A 25,043-nucleotide genomic window follows, 5' to 3' on the forward strand; every position below is an offset into this window, starting at 1 on the left:
GAGGAAAACAATCCTATTGACACTGATAGTAACCTTTTAAAACACATTTTTTTGATTTCTGGCTTCAAATAAAAGAATCTGTGATGCTTTAAGTTACCAATTAGTTGGTGATACAGCACAGACTTAAGTGTTTCTGATTGTGTGTGCAAAGACCATTGTCAAGTACACACAGCCATATACACCAGGTTAAGTTGTGACCCTTTTGGTTTTTACATTTCAGCTCACACTCATTTTAAAATTTATATGTCATCTCTTCTTTTTCTCCCTTTCCTTTCTTCTTTTTTTCAGGGTCTATGTAGCCCTTTCTGTCCTGGAACCCACTATATACAGACCAGGATAACTTTTAACTCACAGAGATCCATTTGCCTCTGCCTCCCAAGAACTGGAATTAAAGGCAGGAACCATTAACCTCAGAGCATTTTTTGAAAGTAAATTGAACCTTCAAGTGCTTTTAAAAGTTGAAGTCTAATGCTGGGCAGTGGTGGCCTTTAATCCCAGCATTGGGAGGCAGAGGCAGGTGGATCTCTGTGAGTTCAAGGCCAGCCTGATCTACAGATTGAGTTCCAAGACTATCAGGACTGTTACACAGAGAAATCCTGTCTTAAAAACAACAACAGAAACAAAATTGGATTCTAGGAATCTATCATTTACTTTTGTAATTGCTATTGTGGGGATGTGATAGGCAGTCCCAACCTGATGGCACTGTATTATTGCCTCTTCAGGAAGAAACTGCTTTATCCCAGCTATTAGTGATGCTTTGCCCAGAGTGGTCAGGCGTGTTTAATAATTTATACATGGCTCCCCATTGCTGGCTGAGAAACTTAACATAGTACCAGGCACCCCTCAAGGGCCCTTGACCTTTCTCCTGAAATGCTTGTGAGATCCTAGTGGCCTGGAGATGCTTCTGCTGTGAGGTAATTAACTGCTTGCTCTTGGTCTCCCCCCCCCCCCCAGCTGTGGAACTGGGACAAGACAGTTTCTTATCACTGTATAACAGGAAAGAGAAACAGCTGAGAGAATAAAGCAGTTTTTCTCACCTAGCTGTGGATTCCATAAAGTATAAGGTAATTGTAATGTCCAGCTTTAGGAACCCTTCCTTTAGTCCCATTTGGCCCAGCATGCTTTTTGGCTCTAAAGTTGCCATCCTTCTGCTAGCAGTAAGAAGAATAAATCCATTTAATCCAAGTTTGAATTAGTCTAAGTCTTTGGTCTTTTCCAGTGGACTCGATCACCACAATACTATCATTTCACTACAGTAACAAAGTCCTCCTGGATTTAGGATTTTAGAAAGCTTGGAAAGAAATAGGAAAATGTATGCCAATATTCTGGAAAGGTTGGGGAAAGGCTCACAGTTTATTCCAGAATATAGAACATGAAGCACATTATTTTTTATTAAGTTTGCAAATAGTAAAACTTAAACATTTTAACATATACATCCTATGTAGATGTGTGTCATTAGTACATGAATATACAGCAGTATGAAGAGGGGAGGTCAGGAAGGTCATGGGTAGAATGACCTTTATTTACATATTTCTTAAAGTCTATATATTCTTTTGTATGTATTAATACACAATAAACTGTGATTTAATATGAGATTGTGCCTACATATCATTTAATAGAAATGACATCTAGATGGCGGAATACTTTGAGAAATGAACGTCCTATATCAAGAGCACAAATCAAGTTGTGGAGAAAAAGGAATATACAGTTGTATTAAGCTTACTTTCCCAGGTGTTAGCAAAGTTGACATTGCATTGGGGGAAACTCACACTAATTATCAAGTGAGCCCAAGACTTTTTTTTTCCTATGAAGCACAAACACCAACGTATCAGGAAGCTCGAGGCTTGGACCAAAGCCCTTCTCTTAGAATGAGGTCTCCCACTGTTGCATGCATCCGTAGTAAAAACCTTTCTTAGACTCGGCAGCCCGGCCCAAGGAGTTTGCCCTCTTCCAAAATGGCGGAAGCAGCCACAGCCCCCGCAGAGGGCACGGTCGGAAGTTACGCAACCCATAAGGCCGCGCGGCCTCTACGGTGCGGCGAGTTTCCGCCATTTTTGAAAACTGGGAGCGTTCCTGCCGGAGGAGGCTTGGCGGTTTGCGATGGCCGCGTTCGCCGTGGATCCCCAGGCGCCCACGCTGGGTGAGTGGACCGCAGCCTGCCCAGAGGCGCAGCCGGCGCGCTGTGGGCAGGGAGGCGGCCGTCGAGCACCGCGGAGGGGGCGGGAAACGCTGGGGGTCGGTGCCCTCGCCGGACCCGGGAGCCCAGCACTGCGCCCGGCCCCGGTGCGGTCCCTGCCCCGCACCCCTAAAGCGTGCGCGCGTGTGGGCGGTGGTCCCCGGGGCGCGGTGTGAGCCCGCGGCCGCACAGCCACCTCGCTTTCGGGGTCCTTGGCGGAAGGAGTTTGTATGAAAGCGGGACCTAGAAACAGCCTGGCTCCCCTCTCCTTCCCCGCCCTTTTCCCCGGAGCGTGGCTCTCCTCGTTGGAGGACTAGGGAGTCTGAAGAGTCATCCCCAATATTTGTTGGGGAAACTTCCCGAATGTGCTGTCTTTGGAAAAAAGGAAAAAAAATCTAGTGGATTAGCATGTTGATCCCCCACCCCCGCCGAGTTTTGTGAGCAATGACAACGGTCCTGGTTTACAATAGAAAACAAAATCAACCAGTCTACAGTTGCATGACAGCACTAGTTTATAAGTTCCAGTTTACAGTTGCATAGACATGACAGCACTAGTTTATAAGTTTCTGAGCCTAGAAAAGAGGGCAAACATGGCATACAGCGTGCAGAATTAGCTTTGTAGATTCAAATGGTATGTTGTTGGCCGTGTTTTGGATAAAAAGTTTCTTTTAAGACTAGCTAAGGAATTGAATTTCTTTTTCAGCGTGTCATCAAAACTGAGCCTATCATGTTGATAATATAGATAGATACACTGTTGCATTGAAACTTGTGCCCAGATGCTGGCCTAGGTATTTTTCAAAACTTCATTAGTAAAGGTACAGGTTTTTCTGTTCAACAGTGACGTTTTGGAGTGCATGTTTGTGAACAAGCACATCCTTGTAAGTTGCTTAGCCGAGACTGCTATTCCCTGATATTAATTGTTCGGGTTCACACGTTGCACTTTATCTGCTGGTTTGACATTCTCCTAGCCCCTTCTCACACCGCACTGTTCGCTGAGGAAAAAGAGTGCGGTACTTAATATTTTGTGGCAGAGATTGAGAAATGGCATTTAAGACATTCAGGATGTAGTCATTAAGCTTTCTTTTCTTTCTTTCTTCCTTTCTTTTTCTTTTTTGAACTTTCGACACAGGGTTTCTCAGTGTAGCCTTGACTGTCCTGGAACTCACTTTGTAGACCAGGCTGGCCTCAAACTCATGGAGATCCGCCTGCCTCTGCCTCCCGAGTGCTGGGATTAAAGGCGTGTGTCACCACCGCCCTGCATGATTAAGCTTTTAAGTCTAGCCATGAAGGAAGGGATGGTTAGTGACAGTCTGGTTTCCTACTTTATCACGATGTATTTAGGGAACCAGATTTTTCTTTATATAATATGCACCTGTATGTATGTTTTTGGCCCTGGGGACTGAATTTAGGCTTAGTGGCAAGGACTTTTACCCTTTGAGCCACCTCACCAGCCCTTGGCACTGGTGGACTAATTAGTGTGAAGTACTAATTAACTGTCAAGTCATGTGTTGTACTTATTCTAATAAAAGCTGTGAATGGATTCTACACTCATGCCCATTTTGCTAAGATAACCTGAACCCACATCTTTTGTAGACTGTCCTTTTTATTTTCTTTTTTTTTTTTGGTTTTTACGAGACAGGGTTTCTCTGTATTGTTTTGGATGCTGTCAGTCCAGTCTGGCCTTCAACTTGCAGAGATCCTCCTGCCTCTGCCTCCCGAGTGCTGGGATTAAAGGCGTGCACCACCACCGCCCGGCCGACTGTCCTTTTCTTATTGTTTAATTTTACTCTGAAATTCAGTTACAATTTCCTTATTTTCATAATGTCATAATCATAGCTGTCATTTGAGGTTAATTTTTTAAAAAATATGTGTTTGTTTTTAGTTTATGTGCATGGGTGTTTTGCCTGCATTTATGTCTATGTACCACACATTCCTAGTATCTGAAAAGAAGCCACAAGTGGGCATCAGATTTCATGGAACTGGAGTTTTGTGAGCTACCATGTGGGTGCTGGGAATCAAACATAGATCCTCTAGAAATAAGCAGTGCTTTTAACCACTGAGGTTTAATTTTGAGTTGATGATTATGAAGTATTCTCTTAGGGAGACTTTTATTGATTATAGTTCTCCAAATAATTTTTCTAATAAATGATAAATGATCTGAAAATAAGTTTTATAATTCTTTTCACTGTATTTCTGAGTTAAAAGGCAAATTATAATTTTATTAGTGTTGTAATGTGCATGATTTCCTTTTTTATTACTGAAATAATTCACTGTTTTATGCATAGGGAAGAAGAGACTAAACTCATTGTTTCTGATTTGTCAAGATTTGTATAAAATTGGTATATTCTCATTGTTTTTGGCTGCACAGTAGAAACTAGAAAAATTATTCTGCTTACATAAGAGATTTCTTTTAAAATAATAAGCCAAGGATTTAAAATGGTGTTTATATCAGTGAAATAATATAACCAGAAACATATTCCAGATATTAACATTGTGGGTATGCCATGGGCAAAGCCCTGGGCTGGATCTCTGTCATCATAAGGATAAGGGAAAGGTTAGTATTGTGGATACAAGAGTGTTTTACAGTTTTGGAAGAATCCTTAGTAGCTTTTAAAACAAATTCAAGTATAGTTGATAATATTTTTTTGTTAAATTATTCAATTTTGTTACAAATTGTTGTATCTATTTGTTAGATATTATAACAGAATGACTTTATTTCTTTTTTTTATTAATTTAGGATCTGAGCCAATGATGCTGGGTTCACCAACATCTCCAAAGACAGGTGTTAATGCCCAGTTCTTACCTGGGTTTTTAATGGGGGATTTACCAGCTCCTGTGACTCCACAACCTCGATCAATTAGTGGCCCTTCAGTAGGAGTAATGGAAATGAGATCGCCTTTGCTTGCAGGTGGGTTAATTGCTTATAGTACTATTATAGTATGTCAGTATGCATAGTAGAATTGCAGAGAAGTAATGGTGTAGCATTCTCCTTCACCAACACATTATTATTATTTAAAATACTTTTATTATAGAGTTATGCCTTAGCCCAGCCTGGTGGTGAACTACTATAATCTCAGCACCCAGGAGGCTGATTCAGGAGTTCAAGGCCAGTGTGAGCCTTGTAGGGTATTTCAGGCAAGCTGGGGCCTTAAAAGCCAGTCTAGAAAGTCATAAATATAGCCATGCATGGTGGTGGAAGCCTTGAATCCAACATGTAGGAAGTAGAGGCAGTAGGATAAGTAATTCAAAGACATCCCCCCTACACAGTGACTTTTGGAGGTTAGCTTGAGCCACAGAGCACCTTTCTAAAAATAATAAAGCAACTTCCACAAAACCCCCGGGTGGTGGTGGGGCATGCCTTTAATCCCAGCACTCGGGACACAGGCAGGCGAATCTTTGTGAGTTTCAAACCAGCCTGGTCTACAAGAGTTGGTTCCAGGACAGCCTCCAAAGCCACAGAGAAACCCTGTCTTGAAAAACAAACAAACAAACAAACAAACAAACAAACACCAGAAATGAGGCTATACTTGGTTTTTTTTCTAGCATCTTAACTCAAATGTGAGCTAGGTTGAATCCTAATCATCTTATATTTACATCATTTGAAAAAATCAGTTTTGAGCTGGGCGGTGGTGGTGTACACCTTTAATCCCAGCCATCAGGAGGCAGAGACAGGTGGGCCTCAGTTTGAAGCCAGCTTGGTCTACAGAACTAGTTTCAGGACAGCCAAGGCTACAAACACACAAAGAAGAAACCCTGTCTGAAAAACAACAACAAAACAGTTTGAAAAAATAGGTAACGATAGTTCCATTTTTCAAAAAATAGTACTTCAGAAGAGGAATTTGAAGCTAAATAATAATTTGACAATACTTGCTCTCCAGTGACAGCATGAAGCTGAACCCAGCTCAGTCTCTTTCCATAGTCTGGACTTTGAGTAGCCAGAGTACTATAAAAGCTTTTGCCTTTGTTTAAATAAAGGCCAGGGCTGTTTATATTGTCTGTGTCACAAAAGTTGGTTCTTTTCTATGTTATTAAAAATGTTTCTACTGTAAGAATTATAAATAGGGTCTGTTTGACAGTCAGATTTCTTACTGGGGTGATTTTAATTATTCAGATATATGTATATATAAATATAAATGGGGTTGTTTAATACACACTTTCAAGGAAGAAATGACATGTTTTATTTGTTTTGAGACAGAGCCTTAATATATTGTCAGTACTGACCTTGACCTTGTAATCCAGGTGATCTGCCCAACTCAGCCTCCTGGGTAGTTAGGGCATATATCACCATGTGTAGCTCTGGGATTAATCACATTGTGTGTTGAAATGTTACTAATAGAGTAGAGAAAGCAACATTACATGTATTTTTTGAAAACCAAAATGTCCAGTAGCAATTTATTCTGAAACCTTTTTATTCAGAGCACAGTCTGCCGCTAATCAACATTGTGGTATCACTTGGGAACTGGTTAGAGTTGGTAGTCACTTGTTCTCTCTGTGCCTTTTAAATCAGAGTCTGACATCAAACAAGAGCCCCAGGTGACTGTTATACATATTAAAGGCTGAATAGCTCTAGTAAACAAGAGTTTGTTATTTCAAAACCACAGATTAATATCTTAGAAGAAAGATGGTTAGTTTGCTTTTTCACTGGACTGTTTTTTTTGTACTTGCTAGGGGGGTCACCACCACAGCCAGTTGTACCTGCTCATAAAGATAAAAGTGGAGCTCCACCTGTTAGAAGTATATATGATGATATTTCCAGTCCAGGACTCGGATCAACACCTTTGACATCAAGAAGACAGGTAATACATGAATGAATTCTCATACTCCATAATTAGTCATTTTCTGTTTTTGTGTGGTTCCACAGTGAGGTCAGTAACTAGAAAATTTTCCCTGATGTCTATTCTGGAGGAAACATGAGCATAGAATAAGCAAGTAAATATAGAATTTATAGAGTTGTTATATAAAATGTTATAGAACTCTAAGGTCTGCCCATATACCTATAGGCCCAGCACTCGGGAGACTAAGGCAAAGCAGGAGGATAGTTGGCCTGTCATACATAGCAAGATCCTACATTAGTAAAAAAGAGAAGGTAGTAAGTAGACTCTAGATTGTTTTCTCACTTAGTGATTCTATAGATATGTCTTACTAACCTGTTCATGTTCCCAGCCTGATTGTTGTAAATGTATAGTTAGGGTTTTATATCATTTAATAGTGATTTGAGAGCTTTGTTGGTGGTGGTTTTGAGACAAGGTGTCACTATGTGGTCCTGGCCTGAGAGCTTTGTTTTATGAATTTTTTATTTACATAAGACCTCTATCTTTTTCTAGATGTATTCAGTAGTTATTTCACTGAAAAAGCTGCCCTTTCCTATGTTTTTCCTGTAGGTGCTCCAGTGATTCTTATTACAGGTATTGAATTATTACAGGCTTGCATGTGTAACACTCTTAATGGACAGTGATCCTCTAGGCTTACCAAATCTAGAACATCCTGAATAGGGACCATTCTCAAGACTAAGGAAAGTGATTCGCAGCTTGTGATGAGAACCACTGGTGTCTTCTGGATTCATGACCATTCTCTCTTTTCTTCTGATATGTGAGAAGAACTAGCATTAGTTATTACCTTACTTGAAATGTTTAAAGGAGTTATGGAAAGTCAGTATGAATATTATTAATAAACAAGGGCCAAAATTAGCTGTTTTAAGATACCATGTTTAAGTCTGGTTTGAATCAGATAGTTAGATAATGCATGGGTTTTTTGTTTGTTCTGTTTATAGGAGAATTTAATAGTCACCATTATATCCATTAGTTTGTGAGTATTGTACATTGGGAAACAAAATCAAATAGCTGTCATGTTACCATTAATTTTTTAAAGCTATGTTTAATCGATTTATTACATAATGTGTATGTATGCTGTAGACAAATTTGTGCCAAGATGTACTGTGGAGGCCAAGGCTAGCCTATAGGACAGGTCTTCTCTTCCCATCATGAACTTAGGTGTTAAGCTTGCCAGCAAGAGCACTTAACACCAAGCCATCTCAGCAGCCCGATGTTTCTTATTTTAAAATGTTTATTAAAGGACCCAAAGAAAAATTTCCATATTGTGTTAATACTGGTCAGACAGACAAAAAGTGAGTTAAGTACCTTTGGAAGTGTGAGCTGATTAGAGAGATCTAGTTAGTACATTATAGTAGTTCACTTTCTGTTGAAGGCTTTTTAGTAATTACTGTGTGTGTGGTTAGAACTTTGTTTTTAACTTAGCACTCTTTTTTTTTTTTTCATGTAGACAAATGTTTCAGTGATGCAGAGTCCTCTTGTTGGAGTTACAACTCCAGTGACTGGTGAGTCCTCTTACTCAAACTCTGTTTTCTGCTCTGATGATTGCCAACAGTCTTTCTCTTTAGATTTGGAGACTCTCTGACTTCCTCTAGGAAGTACTTCAATGCTTTGCATAGGTTGTTTTCTAAATTTATAGATAGGATAGTCTACCAGAAGGATTAAGAATTTGGGAATGCATACTTAATAGATTTTTGCAGAATTTCCTGAGTTATTAAAAACTGTATAAAGTAAAGAGTTGTTGAAACTGGAAAGAATACTCAGATCAAGCAATACATGTGTTATGAGGGTATTGGCACCGGGGTGTAATATAACAGCCATTAAGTATAATCTCTGTTTTTTCTTTAACAACATTTTAATGACTGTCAATGTCATCCTTAGGACATGGTCCTTTATACATGTTTATTGTTCCCACTGAATTTGTATCTAGCTGCTTAGTAACAAGCTGTGTGAAACAGAACACAGTAGATAATCCTCAAATATAAAGTTCATTAGAAGCTAATGCATTTTGTGTAGAGGAAAGGGTATAGATCGGGTGGGAACTTAAAGGTGTTTTTTGGGGGGGGGGAGTAGTTCAGCCTAGTCTCTTCCTCCAACCCTCCTGTCTCAGGCTCTTGGGTGTTAGGATTTTAGCTGTGCTGCCTCATCTGGCTGGGCTTGGAGTTTTAGAGTAATATGTTCGTTTTCTGTTGTTATTTTATTAGTTACAATAAGCTGAATAATGACTTGAGCCATCCTGTGTGCTCTGGAGTTCTGAAGGTCGAGAGCATGCCATAGTTCTTAGTGGACTAAATGAAGACATTGGAAGGGCTCTGCTAATTTAGATAGGCTTCTGAGAATACACTTTTTCACCTTTTCTGTTTCTAGAGATGGTTCACATTTCTTGGCTGATGGTCCCCTTCTTCCATTTTTAATGTTAGCAACTTTATATTTCTGACTATTCTTTTTTGTTTATTTTGAGACAGGGTCTTACTAAGTAGTCCTGGCTGTCCTGGAACTTACTGTGCAGACTAGGCTGTCCTTAAACTCATAGATCCACCTCTGTCTCCCAAGTGATAGAATTACAGATATGCGCCTCTACACTGACCTTTTTTTTTTCGAGACAGGATTTCTCTGTGTTGTTTTGGAGGCTGTCCTGGAACTAGCTCTTGTAGACCAGGCTGGCCTCGAACTCACAGAGATCCGCCTGCCTCTGCCTCCCAAGTGCTTGGATTAAAGGCGTGCGCCACCAACGCCCGGCCTACACTGACCTTTCTTGTAGTAGCATCTCCACACATTTATTTAGTATCCTTGTGAATGTATCACCCTCCTGAATCATTCAAAATAATGTTTGTTGAAAAACGGGAGATTAGCAGACTCAACTCTATCTGCAACTGCAATCCCTTGTTGTCAAATATTTCAGGATAGTCTGGATATACTGGGGATTAATTTATGGACATTCTTGGTTGGGGGCATTATTTTACCCAATCACTGGTAAGAAAAAAATTTTTTTGTTCAAAAACCTGAAATGAATGGGTGAGAAAAAAGTTTTAGAGAGAGAGAAGGGGAACAGCGAATACAGAGTGTGTCTGGGGTCTTCATGGAGACAGGTATGACTGAAGTCGGCCCAGTAAAAGAGGCTGCTTAAAAATCTCTGAAGTTAGAGAGATACTCCATGATCAGGGTTAACGGACTTTGCAGAGCACCATAATAGCAATCTGGGTTCAGTAAGGATGTAAAACAGTGAGAATTAGACTGGTCCTCTGATGAGAATAGTTTAGGGGGTTTGGAGTAAAGTGGGAACAGGGAGACAGAACTTCTGGAGACTTCTAGAGTAATCCAAGAGTAAGATGGTTGTATAGATACATGAGGAAGAACATAGTAACAAAAGAAAATGGGATATAAGAAGCAAGGATAATGATAGGGAGTTATACTTACCATCAGCTGACTGCTGCTTCTACTTCGAATGTAAGGAATTTGTCTATAGAAATGAATTTTAAGCTTAAGCAAGTGGAATGATATAAAACCCTAACTATACTCTACATTTACAACAATCAGGCTGGGAACATGAACAGGTTAGTAAGACATATCTATAGAATCACTAAGTGAGAAAACAATCTAGAGTCTACTTACTACCTTCTCTTTTTTACTAATGTAGGATCTTGCTATGTATGACAGGCCAACTATCCTCCTGCTTTGCCTTAGTCTCCCGAGTGCTGGGCCTATAGGTATATGGGCAGACCTTAGAGTTCTATAACATTTTATATAACAATTCTATAAATTCTATATTTACTTGCTTATTCTATGCTCATGCTTCCTCCAGAATAGACATCAGGGAAATTTTTCTATTTTCTTGATGTAATTTATGGTATAGCTACACTCTTGTCTGAGTGGATTAATTTCAGTTTAGAGATTATCATCTTATCATTGAAGGAAGTTAGGGTAGGAGTTTACATAGAAGCCATGGAGGAATGGTACCTGCTAGCTTGTTTGCAGACCCATGTTCAACTGGCATTTTTTTTTTTTGTTTTGTTTTTGTTTTTTTGGTTTTTCGAGACAGGGTTTCTCCGTATTGTTTGGAGGCTGTCCTGAAACTCGCTTTTGTAGTCCAGGCTGGCCTGGAACTCACAGAGATCCGCCTGCCTCTGCCTCCTGAATGCTGGGATTAAAGGCGTGCACCACCAACGCCCGGCTCAGCTGGCATTCTTATACACTCCAGGACACACATATCATTTAATAATCAAGGAAGTCCCCTACAGAAATGGCCACAGGCCAGTCTGATCTGAGCAATTTCTCACAGGTGGCTCTGGACTGGTTGACAGTTGTAGCTAACTAGTACAAAAATTGTCTTTTTCCCCTCCATTAGTCTACCTTTTTTCTTTTCTCTCTCCTTTCTTAATTTTGTTGGCAGTGCTGGAGATTGAACTCAGGGCCTTGTGTATCCTGAGCAAAGTGTTCTGCCAGCATTCCATCTGCAGTTCTTGTTAATCTAATTTTCTCTGTGCCATTTACTCCTTTAAGCAGACATTGTTTCTATGGCACATGCTTATCTTTTTTAATAAAATGACCAGCCACAAGCACTTTTTTTTTGCTATTGTTTCGTTTTAAGCTGAGAACACCTCTCTCCTGGCAGTTTGCTGTTTCAGCGTGTGAACAACTGTTATCCTAGGATTTGCCTTTTTTCTTTTTTCTTTTTTAATTTTTTGTTAAATTTATTTCACATGTCAATCCCAGCTCACTCTCCCTCTCCTCCCTTACCCCTCTGCCAGTACCCCCAGTCCCCCCACCCCACCTTCACATTTGCCTTTTTTCTAGTTGTGTGTCTTCCATTTTCTTTCTGGTGAAGCACATATTTGAGTAGTTTTTATCATAAAGCTTGAAGAATAAGTAAAACACAAATGCTTCTTTGTAATCTTTATGTTTGAGATTGGAATTTCAGAGACAGAGTTCCTTTGTCTTCTGCCTTCCAGGGTTCTGTGGAAGTTGTCTGCCATGACAACTCATGACTGTTGGGAGAAAAATCATGAATTTTACATGGTCTGTGTTCTCAGTCTCACAGTGTGGTTTGCTGTGGGATTCTTTCTTGGGAATTGACAGATCCTTTAAATAAGGTGCATCCTTTAGTTCTGAAGAACTTCCCATCTGAATCTTAGATGCTTGCTTTCCCTATTTGGGGAATTCCTTTTGTTTGTATTTGGATCCCTTGGAGTTTTGTAATTCTGTTTTTCTCTTCTCCATTACAATCCACATTTGTATACTGCCTCTTCAGATTTCCTCAATGAGTCTTTCTTTGTGACATCTTCATTTCTATGGGTTTGTTTGTTGTTTTGAGTGAACTTAAGAAATTTGACATCCTCTTCTATAAAAGATGTCTTAGCAGCTGAGGTTAATAGTATACTTTTTAATTCCTAGTCTGTTTCTTTCTCTCTTTTGTCATTGTTGATAAAAGCATATTTATTGAACATGATATGAAAAAAGCTAGCTACATGGAATCTTTTGCATAGGTAGGGGTCACATTGGTAAAAATTGGGGACAAGATTAATAGAGGCTCTTGTTTCTTACTATGCTGCACTGTAAGAAAATTGGATAATGTGCTGAATATTTTGGGCTGGGCTCATTGTAGGCTAATTTCAATCTTTTTCTCAAAGAAAAGTCTTAACAGACATCTAAGTTGCCTAGCTAGTATTCTGAGTACAGACAGGCAAATTTCCTTTTTCATTATACAGATTTTCACTTTACCCTCTAATTATTGTCTCTTTTATGAGTGGACTCATTGCTTTTTGAGGTGTTTAGCTTCCTTTTTGTTTTTGCTTGAGACAGGGCTTTTCTGTATAACATTCCTTAAAGTCCTGGAACTCGCTCTGTAGACCAGGTTGACCTCCAACTTGAAGAGATCTGCCTACCTCTGCCTCCTGAGTGCTGGGATTAAATGTGTCATAGCATGCCACCACCAACTGGGCTTAGTTTCCTATTGTTCAGAGACAAAATCTTTGGTCTCATAAGATTGGGAGCCAGGGAATCCTGGGAAGAGAGAACTTCATTTGAGAAAATGCCTCCATCAGATTTCCCTGTAGGCAAGTCTGTGGGGGCATATTCTTTTTAATGATTGATCTGGGAGGGTCCATCTCATTGTAGAGCATGCCTGAGCAGGTGATTCAGGGTTCTATAAGCAAGCAGGCAGAACAAGCCTCAGGGAGCAGGCCAGGAAGCCGCTCTCCCTAGCACCACATTCCTTGTTATATGTGCCTCAGGTTAGTTTTCCTTAGTTTTAACAAGGGGTCTTTCACAGCTGAGCCATCTCTCCAACCCCTCACATGTTGTGTTTTCAACATCTCATTTTAGAAATAGATTTTCCCTACTACATTCATCTGTGATGAGAAAGAGAGACTTAACTGTTGTTTTAGTTTCTTCCTGCTACTGTGACAGAATACCCTGATAAAAGCAAGGTAAGGGAGAAAGGGTTTTTTGACAGTACAGTTTACAGTCCATCATTGGGGGAAGTCAGGGCAGCAGGCCCTTAGCTGTACATCTGTACTAAAGAGACTTTCTAGAATGGCTTTTATTAGGTGTCTGAGGGGCTCAAGGGAATTGAGGTGTTCTTTTTCATTGTCCATGGTACATCTGGATACAGTGTGTCAGACCATACACTGTAAGGAAAGTATCATGACCAAGAACTCCTTTTCCAATGTACCTTTATCATGTCCTTTTGAAATTTTCTTTTATTTTCATTATTTTGAAATAATTGGATCTGTTCTTTAACTGAAGGATAATAAGGGCTTATGCCCTCACTTTAATCTGATTTTATGAGGGATGTTTGGATAGTGATTTACCAAGGGAGATAAATTATAGTCTAATCTGATGTGGTTTGGTAGGCACACTTGATTTTCATCTTACAAAGCATAGAGTATTGGTACCAGAAGTTTGACTTAAAGGAAGTGAAATCACTGGAGTGTTTAAATATTAAGTTGGTGAAGAGCAATTATACTAAACTTAAGTAAATACTTTTTGATTAGTATTAAGTAATTACATTTTTTTAGATTAGTTGACAAGGCAAAAATTAGATTGCTTATTCATTTGAGACTTAATTTTGATTTGTCTTTTTAAAGGTCATAATGGTTGTCTCAACTTGAGCCTTAATTTAATTTCTTGCTTGAAGGTTATTACATGATACAGCATAACTAAACTGCATCTTAATGGTTATACAGGGTATAAAAAATTGAATTGGCTTCAGGTTTTATACTAATATACCTTTTATTGTCTTTGGCTTACCAAAGGCTTATCTTTGTAAAAAAAAAATAGATTTTAAAGTATCATTGTGTAGCCTTGGCTGGCCTGTGATTTGCTATTTATACCAGATATACCTTGAACTCACAGAGATCCTCTTGCTTTTGCCTCCCAAGTGTTGGAACTAAAGATGTGACACTACACCTAGCAAGATTTATTTTTGATTGTGTGTCTATGTGAATGTACATATAAAGACAGGGCCTGTAGAGTTCTGAAGAGGGCATTTGATCCCCTGAAGTTGGAATTACAGTCAGCTGTGTGCTGCTTGACAAGGGTGCTAGGAATTAAACTTAGATCATCTGTGAGACAACTCTCCAGTTCCTGTAATGTTCCATTTTAAATGTCTCATTTTAAAAATAGATTTTACCTATTAATAATTGTTCGGTGTATTATAAGATGTTTTAGTTTCTCTTCCTGTTGCATTGATTAAAGAAATACCTTGACAAAAGCAACTTAAGGGTGAAAGGGTCTATTTGGCCTACAGTTTCACACTACAGCCTGTCTTTGTGAGAAATCAAGGCAGCAGTGACTTGAATCATTTAGTCACATTATCCACACTGAAGAACAAAGAACTGTGAGTTAATGCATGCATATTTGTGCTTAGCCTAATTTCTCCATTTTTGCAATCCTGCATTCCAGCCTGGAAATGGCCCCACCTACAGAAGTCAAGTCTTTCCACTTAAGTTATGTAGTCAACAACATCCATTACAAGCATGCCTACAGGCCAGGCTGATGTAGTCAGTTCCTCATTGAGATTCTCTGCCTGATTCTACATGTGTTAAGTGGACAGTCAAAACTAAGGATAACATCATATATGTAGCTAGCACTCTTTTAGTTTATTTGTATTGTCTCTTTTTCTCCATTTATTTTGTCCATGTATGTATGTATGCATGTATGTATGCATGGCATGCACATTGAGGTCAGAGGACGTGGTTGTGTCTTCTACCATGAGGATCTCAGGGATGGAATTCTAGTCATGTGGCTTGGTTTAAAGTGCTTTTACCTCCTGCTGAGTCATCAGACTTTAATAAGCTTAGTGGATCTGCTGTGATCTAACCTTTTTTTCTAAAGTAAAGGCTACATTAATAGGTTAGATTAGATGGCTTTTTTGGCCCAAGTTATATTTTGGAGAATTGAGATGTTTGAAATTTTAGGTAACCATATTTTTCTTCAGTTATATGTACATTAATAGTTTTTATTTGATAACTTTAATTTGCTTTTTTGTTGTTTGGACTTTTGAAGTGCGTTATACTACTAAAACTGTGGGGACTTTTGTTGTATACTAAAAGCATTTCATATCACAAGATGACTAGGAAACATTGGGGCAGAGGTGGGATGTTACTCTTTGGATCTGAAATGTCCTCTGCAGGTTTGTTGTTTTGAATGCTCTTTTTCCAGCTGTGGCACTGTTTTGAAAGCTATGGAGCCCTTAGGAGGTAGGGTCTGGCTGGTGAAGTAGTTGAGTAGATTCATTGCTTGGCCTCCAGTTCCAGCCTGCTCGTGTTCCGTGGTCTGCCGCAGTGTGAACATCTATTCGACCTCCCACTCCCATTTAGAGCTTTCCACTTTGTGTTCTCTATTGTGATGGCCTCAAGTCCCCTGGGAACCATGAGTCCCAGCCTCCTTTCCTCCTATGAGTTGTATCTGTTAGGTTCTTGGTCAGCAGTGTGCAAGAGAAACTAATATACAGTGAATGTAATTGCTGTGTGATAGAGTGGACTGTGGTGGGTAGGAACCAGAGTTACCTGATCACTGGGTAAAAATGTGCTGCTAAGACTTACCTCATTGTAATTTGTTCGTTTGTTGTAGCCTCATTTAAAAATGGGAAGTTACGGCAAAAATTTTAAATATGTGTTCATTTAAAAGTAAACTTTTGGGCCTTAGGATGTGGTATACTTAGTAATAAACCCATTTCATTTAATCAATATTTTTGAAATGAAAGATAATTTTTTCTAAGATAAGTAGTTTTCATGATAAGGGCTGGTGAATGAAGTTTTATGTTTTTAGCAGTCAATGTCTGGTTTAATAAGACACAGCTACATTTTTATAAGCTGCTTCTCATTCCATCAAACACATGACCAAGTCCTTGTGTGTTTGACAAGTCGTGTGTGCTCACAGGGCAAAAATGAAAGGCAAATGAAACTTTGCATTATCTTTTTTTTTTTTTTTTTTTTTTTGTTTTACGAGACAGGGTTTCTCTGTATTGTTTTTGAGGCTGTCAGTCCAGCCTGGCCTCGAACTCAACAGAGATCCGCCTGCCTCTGCCTCCCGAGTGCTGTGATTAAAGGCGTGCACCACCACCGCCTGGCTGAAACTTTGCATTATCTGTCATTAGAGGTTATTTGGTTTTGCCTGAGCCTGAGAGGATCTTGCTGGGGCCTAAGGTCTCTGGATCACACTTGTCTATGGATAATGTGGTAATACAAATTTAACTGGATTACTGTGGGAGAGCTATGCTTCTGATTGCCTGTTTGAATGGAATTTCCAACTGCCTTCTACATGGTCTCCTTTCTTGTTAACTTCCTGTCTCTATAGCATGTTTTCTGACCTTACAGGACTGTTAGGAATAAAATCTCACATTTGAGGAATGCCTTGAAATGGGGTTCTGTGCTCTTATTTCACATTTGTAGGCAGTCCTTGCTTTTTATTGTCACTCGTCACTCTTGCTTGGTGGTTTTTTTTTTTTTTTCTCCAGCTTCTGAGATAAAAGCCAAATCCCTTACGGTTGCTTGCTCAGTGGGAAGTAGTGGATCAGCACCAGCCCTAGCCTTCTTGGGGGTCCTGAACTGGCCATTGTCTTCACCTAGTCACCACCCTTGAACTTTGATGTGATCTGCATTGTGTTCTTTCTGTCTTCTCCTGGGTTCTCTCTCTTTGCTAATTGGTAGTTGATTTTTCTAGGACTGTATGCATTTTTAACGTTAAATATCTGTCTTTGTTCTACCATTTAGGCCCCATTAGGTTCTTGTGCTTGGTTTCATATTTTTAAGATTTATACTGCTGTGCCCGTCACATTAAGAAATGTTCCATATATGTGTAGTGACCTCCTGAATTGAATAAATCACTTCTATTGTAAAGATTAAAGAAAATTTGTGTTTGCTTCTCAGAAACATGTGGTCTTAATTGATAAGACCTTTGAGATGAAATACATTTTTAGTAGGTTTGGTGGCAGCCAGGCAGTGGTGGCACATGTCTTTGAGTTTGAGGCCTGCCTGTCTACAGAGCGAGTTCCAGGACAGCCAGAGCTGTTAACACAGAGAAACCCTCTTTCAAAAAACTAAAGAAAGAAAGAAAAAGAAGGCTTTGGTGGCATGCATCGTCAATCCTAGCAGAGGCAAGAGGATCATGTGGCTCAAATAACCAGGGATTGGAGTGTAGCTCAGTGACAGTGCAGTTGCCTCACTTGTTTTTATCCCCAGCTTAAGCACACTCGTTTTTATCCCCGGCACTGGGGTATTGGGGGGAGAAGGAGCTTCTATTATTTTCCTTTGGGAATTTTCAAATGTTTTAAGGTGCATATGATGTGACATTAGTACATAATTTTAGACTAATCAAATGAGCAGACTCGTGTGATGGCATGTGTGTGTAATCTTAGCCTGGAAGGCTGATTCAGGAGGATTGCAGGTTTGAAGCCAGCCTATATAGTGAAACCCATCTCAAAGAGAAAATGGTAAATTATCCCAATTATTTTTGACTGTCTCTTATGACAGTATGAAATAGCTACTGGCTACAGTTATATAATTATCAGCTTTTACTATATTTTAAAATAAGCCCGTGTGTTTATATTGGTAACTAACTTCCTAAATTTACCAATATAGGGCAAAGCATGTTTAGTCCAGCAAATATTGGTCAGCCACGAAAGACAACACTATCTCCTGCCCAGTTGGATCCTTTTTATACTCAAGGAGATTCTCTGACTTCAGAAGATCACCTCGATGACACTTGGGTGACTGTATTTGGGTAAGATTATGGACCTTTTAAAAACATTACCTCACCCCAGTATTTGATCATATTGTTGAACAGTGCAGAAACTTTGAAAGACTTGGACAGCAAGCATGGAAACACCTGCTACTAGAATTTACAACTGTGAACAGTTGGCAGCATTTACCTCGGTTGTCTTGTTGATCAGTTCTTTTCTGTTGCTGCTGTGTTGGGTTGCTGACGGCAGTGTGAGTCATTCTTGTACATACCGTCCACATCCTGGATGTCTCATAAAGACCATTTGTGCATACTCTTCCCAAATTCTTTCTCTCCCTTTAGGTTAGGATTCCCTCCTGCATTTTCTGCTGACTCCTTCTGTGCTTTGGTCACCTTATCTGACTAGAGCTGGCAGTGCTGAGATCCGCTTATGTTCTGTGTCACAAAGGTCACTCCAGTGGAAATGTGACGACACTCCTAGATGCAGCAGAGTAGTTTTGTTGTCATAACAGTTTAAGCACCTTGGAGATACCAGTATATTTTTTACATACACAGACGAGGAAAATGGACTATGTACAGAAAAGTGGTTTCTTCAGAGGATCCCAACTCATTAAATAGCACATACAGTTCTCAAAGTATAGTTAGTTGCCTTACTTATATTGCACCTTATGTTTATTTTGGGAGTAAAATGTATAAAGATAACACATAGGGCTCCTTGAAGGAAGAATAAATAGTGAATAATAAAATGTTTATGGGCTTTTTATGCCTTTAAATTTATTTTAACATTTAAAAATTCAAAAAGTGTATAAGAGTTTGGTGGAAAGTCTTACATCCTGTTTTTGTCCCCAACTGTAACTGGCCTTTTCCTTTAAGACATGGCACTTTTGCCTGCTACTGATGCTTCTTAGTGATTGTTCCCTTGTTTTCTTTGGAAACCTTGCAAAGCCCTGTCCCTGGCATTTGAGTTGGCTACTTGATTTTGCTTCTCAGTGCTGAAAATTTTCGACTTTTTTCTCATGAAGTAGGAGCAGTGTTGATCGTTCATGTCTGTCTATTTCTTAGTCTGACTTTTTAGGTTCTGGAGTATTAGTGTGACTAATAATTTGAATTATTTCCATTGTTTTAAAAATATTTAATATTTTATAATGCTGTATCTTATTATATTTATGTTTTAAATATTTCATATGTGTTTGCTGAAGGATTTTTTTTAAAGGAATAAAACATTTTGATCATTTAAGGGAAACATTGCACTGATACATTCATTTTATGTTCTTTCTTTGCTTGTTTGATGTTTTTGTCAACTTGGGATCATAGTAATAAAAAATAAACAAAACATCCATTGTCTTGGATGATCATCTTAAGAGTACTAGAATATTGGATTTTACTAAAAGTGACCATAGACCCTAAAAACCATGGTCTATTTCTTAAATGTCATCTTCATATGCAGCCGTTATTTTTCCTCCCCATTTTGGTGTCTTATTTATTTGTTGCTCTTTTGGAACTTAAAAACCTTATGTTCAAAGACATATTAATAAATAAAAATGAAATTTCAGTTCTGAATTCAGTGTTTTATTCATATTGATGGAGGAGTGGATAAGATAGGATATCACTCTACCCCTGGTTTCCTGGCCTTGAACTCAAGAGATCTTCCTGCCTCTACCTCCCTAGTGCTGGGGTTAAAGGTGTTTAATTTCACCTTTTTTGTGTGTGTGACAGATAACCCCCCCACAAACACCTTTAGGACTATTTAATTAAATGTTCAGGTTAATTTATATTAGTAGTTTAAAAAATTCATTTATTTTTCTATGCTGGTAATAGCTATTACTATTTCTAAACATAAAATCACTTCATTATTTGGACTACAGAAGTAATCGTACCTTGTTGTAACATATTCAAACTGTTTAAGACTTAGTTAACGTAGTCTCTTAAGGAGAATGCCCTCCAGTAATTTTGTAATAATTTATTTAATCATTTTCAAGTAATTAATATCACTGTTATTGATGCTAATTTTATTTTTGAGTATCATCCTACTAAGTAATGTTTTAACTGTTATTGATGCTGAGTTTTAGTTTTGAACACTAAATTCCATAATGTGCTGCTTGGTGCAGAGTGATACAGTGTTATAATTAAAATGTTTCCCCTTCTTGTCACATACCTAATGCTTTTATAAATACACACTGTAATGTGTATGTGAGGACCTGCATCAGGCTAACTGTTGAATAAGTATGGGAGTGGAAACTTGAAAGATTTTTAGAGATGGGCTCTGAGAATGGAGAATAGCTGAGTCAAAAGTAATTTCAAGGCATGGCCTTTGAGTAACTAATATACTTACTGTAGAGGAAGTGTGGTATGCTAGTTTGCTTTTGTATTGATAATGGAAATTGATGGTTTTGTCTGGGCAATTTTCCCCCCCAGGTTTCCACAAGCATCTGCTTCTTATATATTATTACAGTTTGCACAATATGGGAATATCTTAAAGCATGTGGTAAGGTTTGCTAATTTTTTTTTCTTCAATTAAGATCTTGGTTATGGAAACAAAAGTTATAAAATGAACACTACTTCTGAATTTTGTCTTTTTTCTAAATTTAAATTTAGTTTTTATTTTCAAAGAATATATACTAGGGAGTCTAGTGTTTTGTAGTGTTTGCTAAGAAGGAATAGTTAAAGAGTTGAGTGAGAGTTTCAGGGTCTACCCTCCATTTCTTAAATAATTCACAGTCTCCTAGGGTTAATAATATGTCTCATATTAATGTTTTACTCTTAAGCTTTATTGGGAACAGAGGAAGGGGAGGCAGAGCTGCTGGGGTCGCTTTAAGAGTTCTTTATCCTACAGGTCATGTATGCCCAGTTTGCATTTCTATTATTTCTGTTCTTCACAAAATAATGTTCACAGCGGCACATGAGAGAAAGAAGCCATGTGACAGGGTTCAAGCTGAGGGGGTTTTGTTAGGGAAAGGAATCAGAAAAAGGGAAGGGGGAGACCAGCCTCCTGAGACAGGAGCAGCAGAAGAGGGGAGAAGGGGGGGAGGGGAAATAGAGAGAGGGAGGAAAAGGGAGAGAACTGAACAGGAGAGAGAGTGCGAGAAAGAGAGAAGGACGGGAGGTGGACAGAGCCATTTTAAAAGGGAAGATAGTGAGTATGCACAGGTGGTGCTCTTAGTGGCTGAAGCTGAGGGCTTATTCTGCCAGAACCCCAAGGACAGGCCAGTGCAGATGTCTGAATACTAACAATAAGTATAGCTTTTTAGAATTTCATGATAGTTGCTACTACAGCATTTCTGGAGGAGATAATTCTTTTGAGAGTTCCTTTTACTTTTAGAGAATATTTGCCACATGTTCTATGTTAGAGAGTTGAGATCTGGATAGGGAGTATTGAAACTGTTTCCATAGGATCTTTCTGAATTCTAACTTGTAGCTTTTTACTGGGTACCAAATTAAAAAATATTAGTTTTGTCCTCGAGTTTGTATGTTGGGTATGGGTTTTGTATCTTAAGAAATAACTTCATTCTTTACAGATGTCTAACACAGGCAACTGGATGCATATCCGTTACCAGTCTAAATTGCAAGCCCGGAAAGCCTTAAGCAAAGATGGGAGAATATTTGGAGAGTCCATCATGATTGGCGTCAAGCCATGTATAGATAAAGTAAGTTGTGGGTGATTAAAGGGAAACAACTTTGTATGAGAGCATAGGTAAGTATTAACATTAGTGTTTGCCCCCTAGCATCACTGTACTTGTTTTTGTTAGTTTGTAAAATGGTTTCTATGATAGTATGTTACTGCAGTACACCAAAGTAATCACAAGATGCTAGCGATAATCTGTCTACACCCTTTTATTTTTCCAAAAAGAGTTTCTGAGGAGCCTGTGTAGAGTTATTAAAGTGAGGCCTGGAGTTTAGACTCTGAACTACTAACCTACTCTGCCTCTTGCTCAGAGCAGCATCAGGGCCAGTAAACTGATGACTGGTGCTGTGTCTGCACAGACACTTCACATAGATGCTAACTGATTGTTAGTCATACATACTAGCGAAAGCTTTCTAATACTCATTTCTATTTCAGAGTCTTTACAGTTTATATGTACTTTTTCGATATAAGTGAATAGAACTTAAACTTTTCTTTGGCTTAAAACAATCAGTTTGAACATAGTTGGAGTAAGTGTATGCAAACCTCTACCCGAATGTACATTCTAGGCACTTTTCTGGAGATTATTACAGAAATGGGCAAAGCAGATGGTGTTTCTGTTTTAAACTCCTTAAGGGAATCCTAAATAGAATGAGAGACTCAAAGTCTGAAGCTGCTTAGTACCCACGACTACAAGAGTCCTCTCTCCCTCGGATTAGCTGATGACACAATAGTAATTGTACAGCTACATGAATTAGGGTTTTTCTTTTGTTTTTTGCTGACTTACCATATAGAGTCTGCCCTGAGACGCTTCAAAAAAAGATTTCATATATGTATGTCACGTAACTTGGTTCTGTTCATCACCATTCCTCTCTCTCTGGAACTCTGTTTCTTCCCAAACATCCATTTTGCTTAGAGATTCTTGTTCATGTGGTTTATAATTAGACTGAGGTTGTTTGATGGCACTGAGGGTTAGGTTTCAAATTCTAGCTAAGAAACATACTGTCTTCTCAAAACTAAATTTATTTGAAAACTTTTTATGATCAAATCTGGTAGCCTCTTTTAGTAAGGTTTTCTGTGAAATATTACATAGTATGAGGTGTGTCCTGTGTTTCTTTGTTTCTCCAGAGTGTCATGGAAAACAATGATAGAGGAGCCTTGTCCTCTCCATCTCTAGCCTTTACGCCACCAATCAAGACCTTAGGAACTCCAACACAGCCCGGAAGCACTCCTAGGGTTTCTACAATGAGGCCTCTTGCTACAGCATACAAGGCCTCCACTAGTGACTACCAGGTATTTAGGGTTGAGTGGAGGCTGAGTGTGTGTGTGTGTGTGTGTGTGTGTGTGTGTGTGTGTGTGTGTATTTACAGTTAAATGTTTTCTGATGGTTTTCCTTGATGACACCTTCGAACTTCCACATTTCCCATTTTAAAGTTAGAGCCTTCACCAGTTTGAAAGTTGTCTTGAACATTGAAACAGTTTCTTTGTTTGGGCTCGGGATATAGCCCAGTGTTAGGGTACTTATCCAGTGTTCCCAGGTGTTCAGTTTTATCTCCTGAACTGCAAAGCAAACTAAAACATTTCTTAAAATATCTTGAAAGATTTTTATCCCCCTCAGTTACAGTTGTATACACACCAGAACGTCTATACTATATTGCTAGCATGAGAAAATATTAAACCTTGTTAAATTGATTATAAAAGTCATAAACCAAACAAACAAAAAAAACCCATACAGTGTAATAGTACCAGTTATCAAGAGATGACCAGTTTAATATCAGAGATGAAAAAGTTGTCATTTTAAAAAATGTAGAGCTATTCATTCCATTGTCTGAAGAATGGTATGGAATTATGATGCTTACTTTGTTGTTATTGTCCCTTACCAGTTAACCAGAGTCTTGGATTTTGGCACAAGTCCTGATACCTGCATGAGTGTGTGTGCTAGTTAGATAGGTGGTCCAATTTTGTGTTACAATCTCCTGAAATTTAGAGATCATTACAGATTTGGAGTTTTTTGTTATTTAAAAAAATTACAAAATCTGTATTTTAAATTCCTTGTTTCTGGTAGGGTTTGGTTTTTCTTAGACAGATTTCTAATTGGGAATGTTAAATATTAATGCTAAAAGTTCAAATTTTAGTGTCAAACTTACATAGTTCAATGCTCTAAGTTCATTTTGTTGTTTCTGTTTTAAATTAGACATTACTGTAGAACTGATTGCACTAAAGAAACTGTAACCTAACGCATTTTTCCTTTTTCTCTTTCTTCTTTGTTGTGTGTGTTTTAATAGGTTATTTCTGATAGACAAACACCAAAAAAAGATGAGAGTCTAGTGTCCAGAGCGATGGAGTACATGTTTGGCTGGTAGCACAGTAAGAGCCGGACTGAACCAGTCATTGGAGGACTGCCGGCTTCTTTGGGTTAGTTATATAACCATTTACGGCAGTGTCCCTAGATGTGTCTTTTACAACCTTTTGTTTAGGAAACAGCCCATTTGTAGCTTGCACTTTAAAAGATGGCTGAGATACACCTGGAGAAAAGATGGTACAGTGCATGCTTAGCACGTGTTCTCAGTGTTGGCTGCAGTAAATTACATGATTGAGTTTGAAGTGAGTCTTGTTAGCTTTCGTGAGAAGATGGATGAATTTCATGGAGAGCCGCAACTACTTCACCAAGACACAGTGATTATAATTAGCAATTTGAATTATGGTCTTTAATTCAGACAGTATTTAATATCTTGATTATCTTTGTATATATGTCTTGTGGATTGTCATCTTTTATGTTCTTTTTAAAAATCACCCACTACCAATGTTTCTTAATAAACTTTGTCATTTTTTATGTGCTGAATATTGTTTGGAAGGTTGATTTACTGTCATAAAATGTTTTTTGTTGGTGTTTTTCGAGACAGGGTTTTTCTGTCCTGGAACTCACTCTGTAGACCAAGCTGGCCTCGAACTCTCAGACATCCTACTGCGTCTGCCTCCCAAGTGCTGGGATTAAAGGCATGCACCACTGATGCCCAGCTGTTAAAAAGATTTTATGGGTTCACTGAAATGTCATTTTTATTGCCGTTATATTTTGTCCTATTTGATTTCTCTCTCCTTGTATTTTGTTTGGAGCACTTCTCAGATTTCAGTTAATTTTAATCCAGTACATAAAAAAAAAAGCCATTTCTATAGAGCTGTTAAGTTTGTTAGTATGCAAAATACAGATCATTTAAAACTTTTGTATTTTTCTCAAAAA

The 25,043-nt window shown here is 38.6% G+C and overlaps 1 protein-coding gene across 1 annotated transcript; it reads left to right on the forward strand.

Annotated features, from left to right (window-relative positions):
- Positions 1-2,007: 2,007 nt before the first annotated feature.
- On the forward strand, positions 2,008-24,647 carry Nup35 (nucleoporin 35). Its single transcript, XM_005065110.4, has 9 exons — positions 2,008-2,140; positions 4,914-5,084; positions 6,845-6,972; positions 8,456-8,510; positions 18,087-18,228; positions 20,602-20,671; positions 21,702-21,830; positions 22,934-23,098; positions 24,091-24,647. Exons 1-9 carry the CDS (start codon positions 2,101-2,103, stop codon positions 24,166-24,168), a joined length of 978 nt encoding a protein of 325 aa, XP_005065167.1. The 5' UTR covers positions 2,008-2,100; the 3' UTR covers positions 24,169-24,647.
- Positions 24,648-25,043: the final 396 nt, after the last annotated feature.

This window comes from Mesocricetus auratus, unplaced genomic scaffold (assembly GCF_017639785.1).
Source record: "Mesocricetus auratus isolate SY011 unplaced genomic scaffold, BCM_Maur_2.0 Super-Scaffold_100004, whole genome shotgun sequence".
Classification (NCBI taxonomy): Eukaryota; Metazoa; Chordata; class Mammalia; order Rodentia; family Cricetidae; genus Mesocricetus; species Mesocricetus auratus.

Excerpts from the sequence above, each read along its gene's own strand:
- Nup35 (XM_005065110.4), top strand. The coding sequence starts at position 2,101 with ATGGCCGCGTTCGCCGTGGATCCCCAGGCGCCCACGCTGG. Across the intron at positions 5,085-6,844 it reads GAGATCGCCTTTGCTTGCAG|GGGGGTCACCACCACAGCCA; the intron begins GTGGGTTAATTG and ends TGTACTTGCTAG. Across the intron at positions 20,672-21,701 it reads GGAATATCTTAAAGCATGTG|ATGTCTAACACAGGCAACTG; the intron begins GTAAGGTTTGCT and ends CATTCTTTACAG.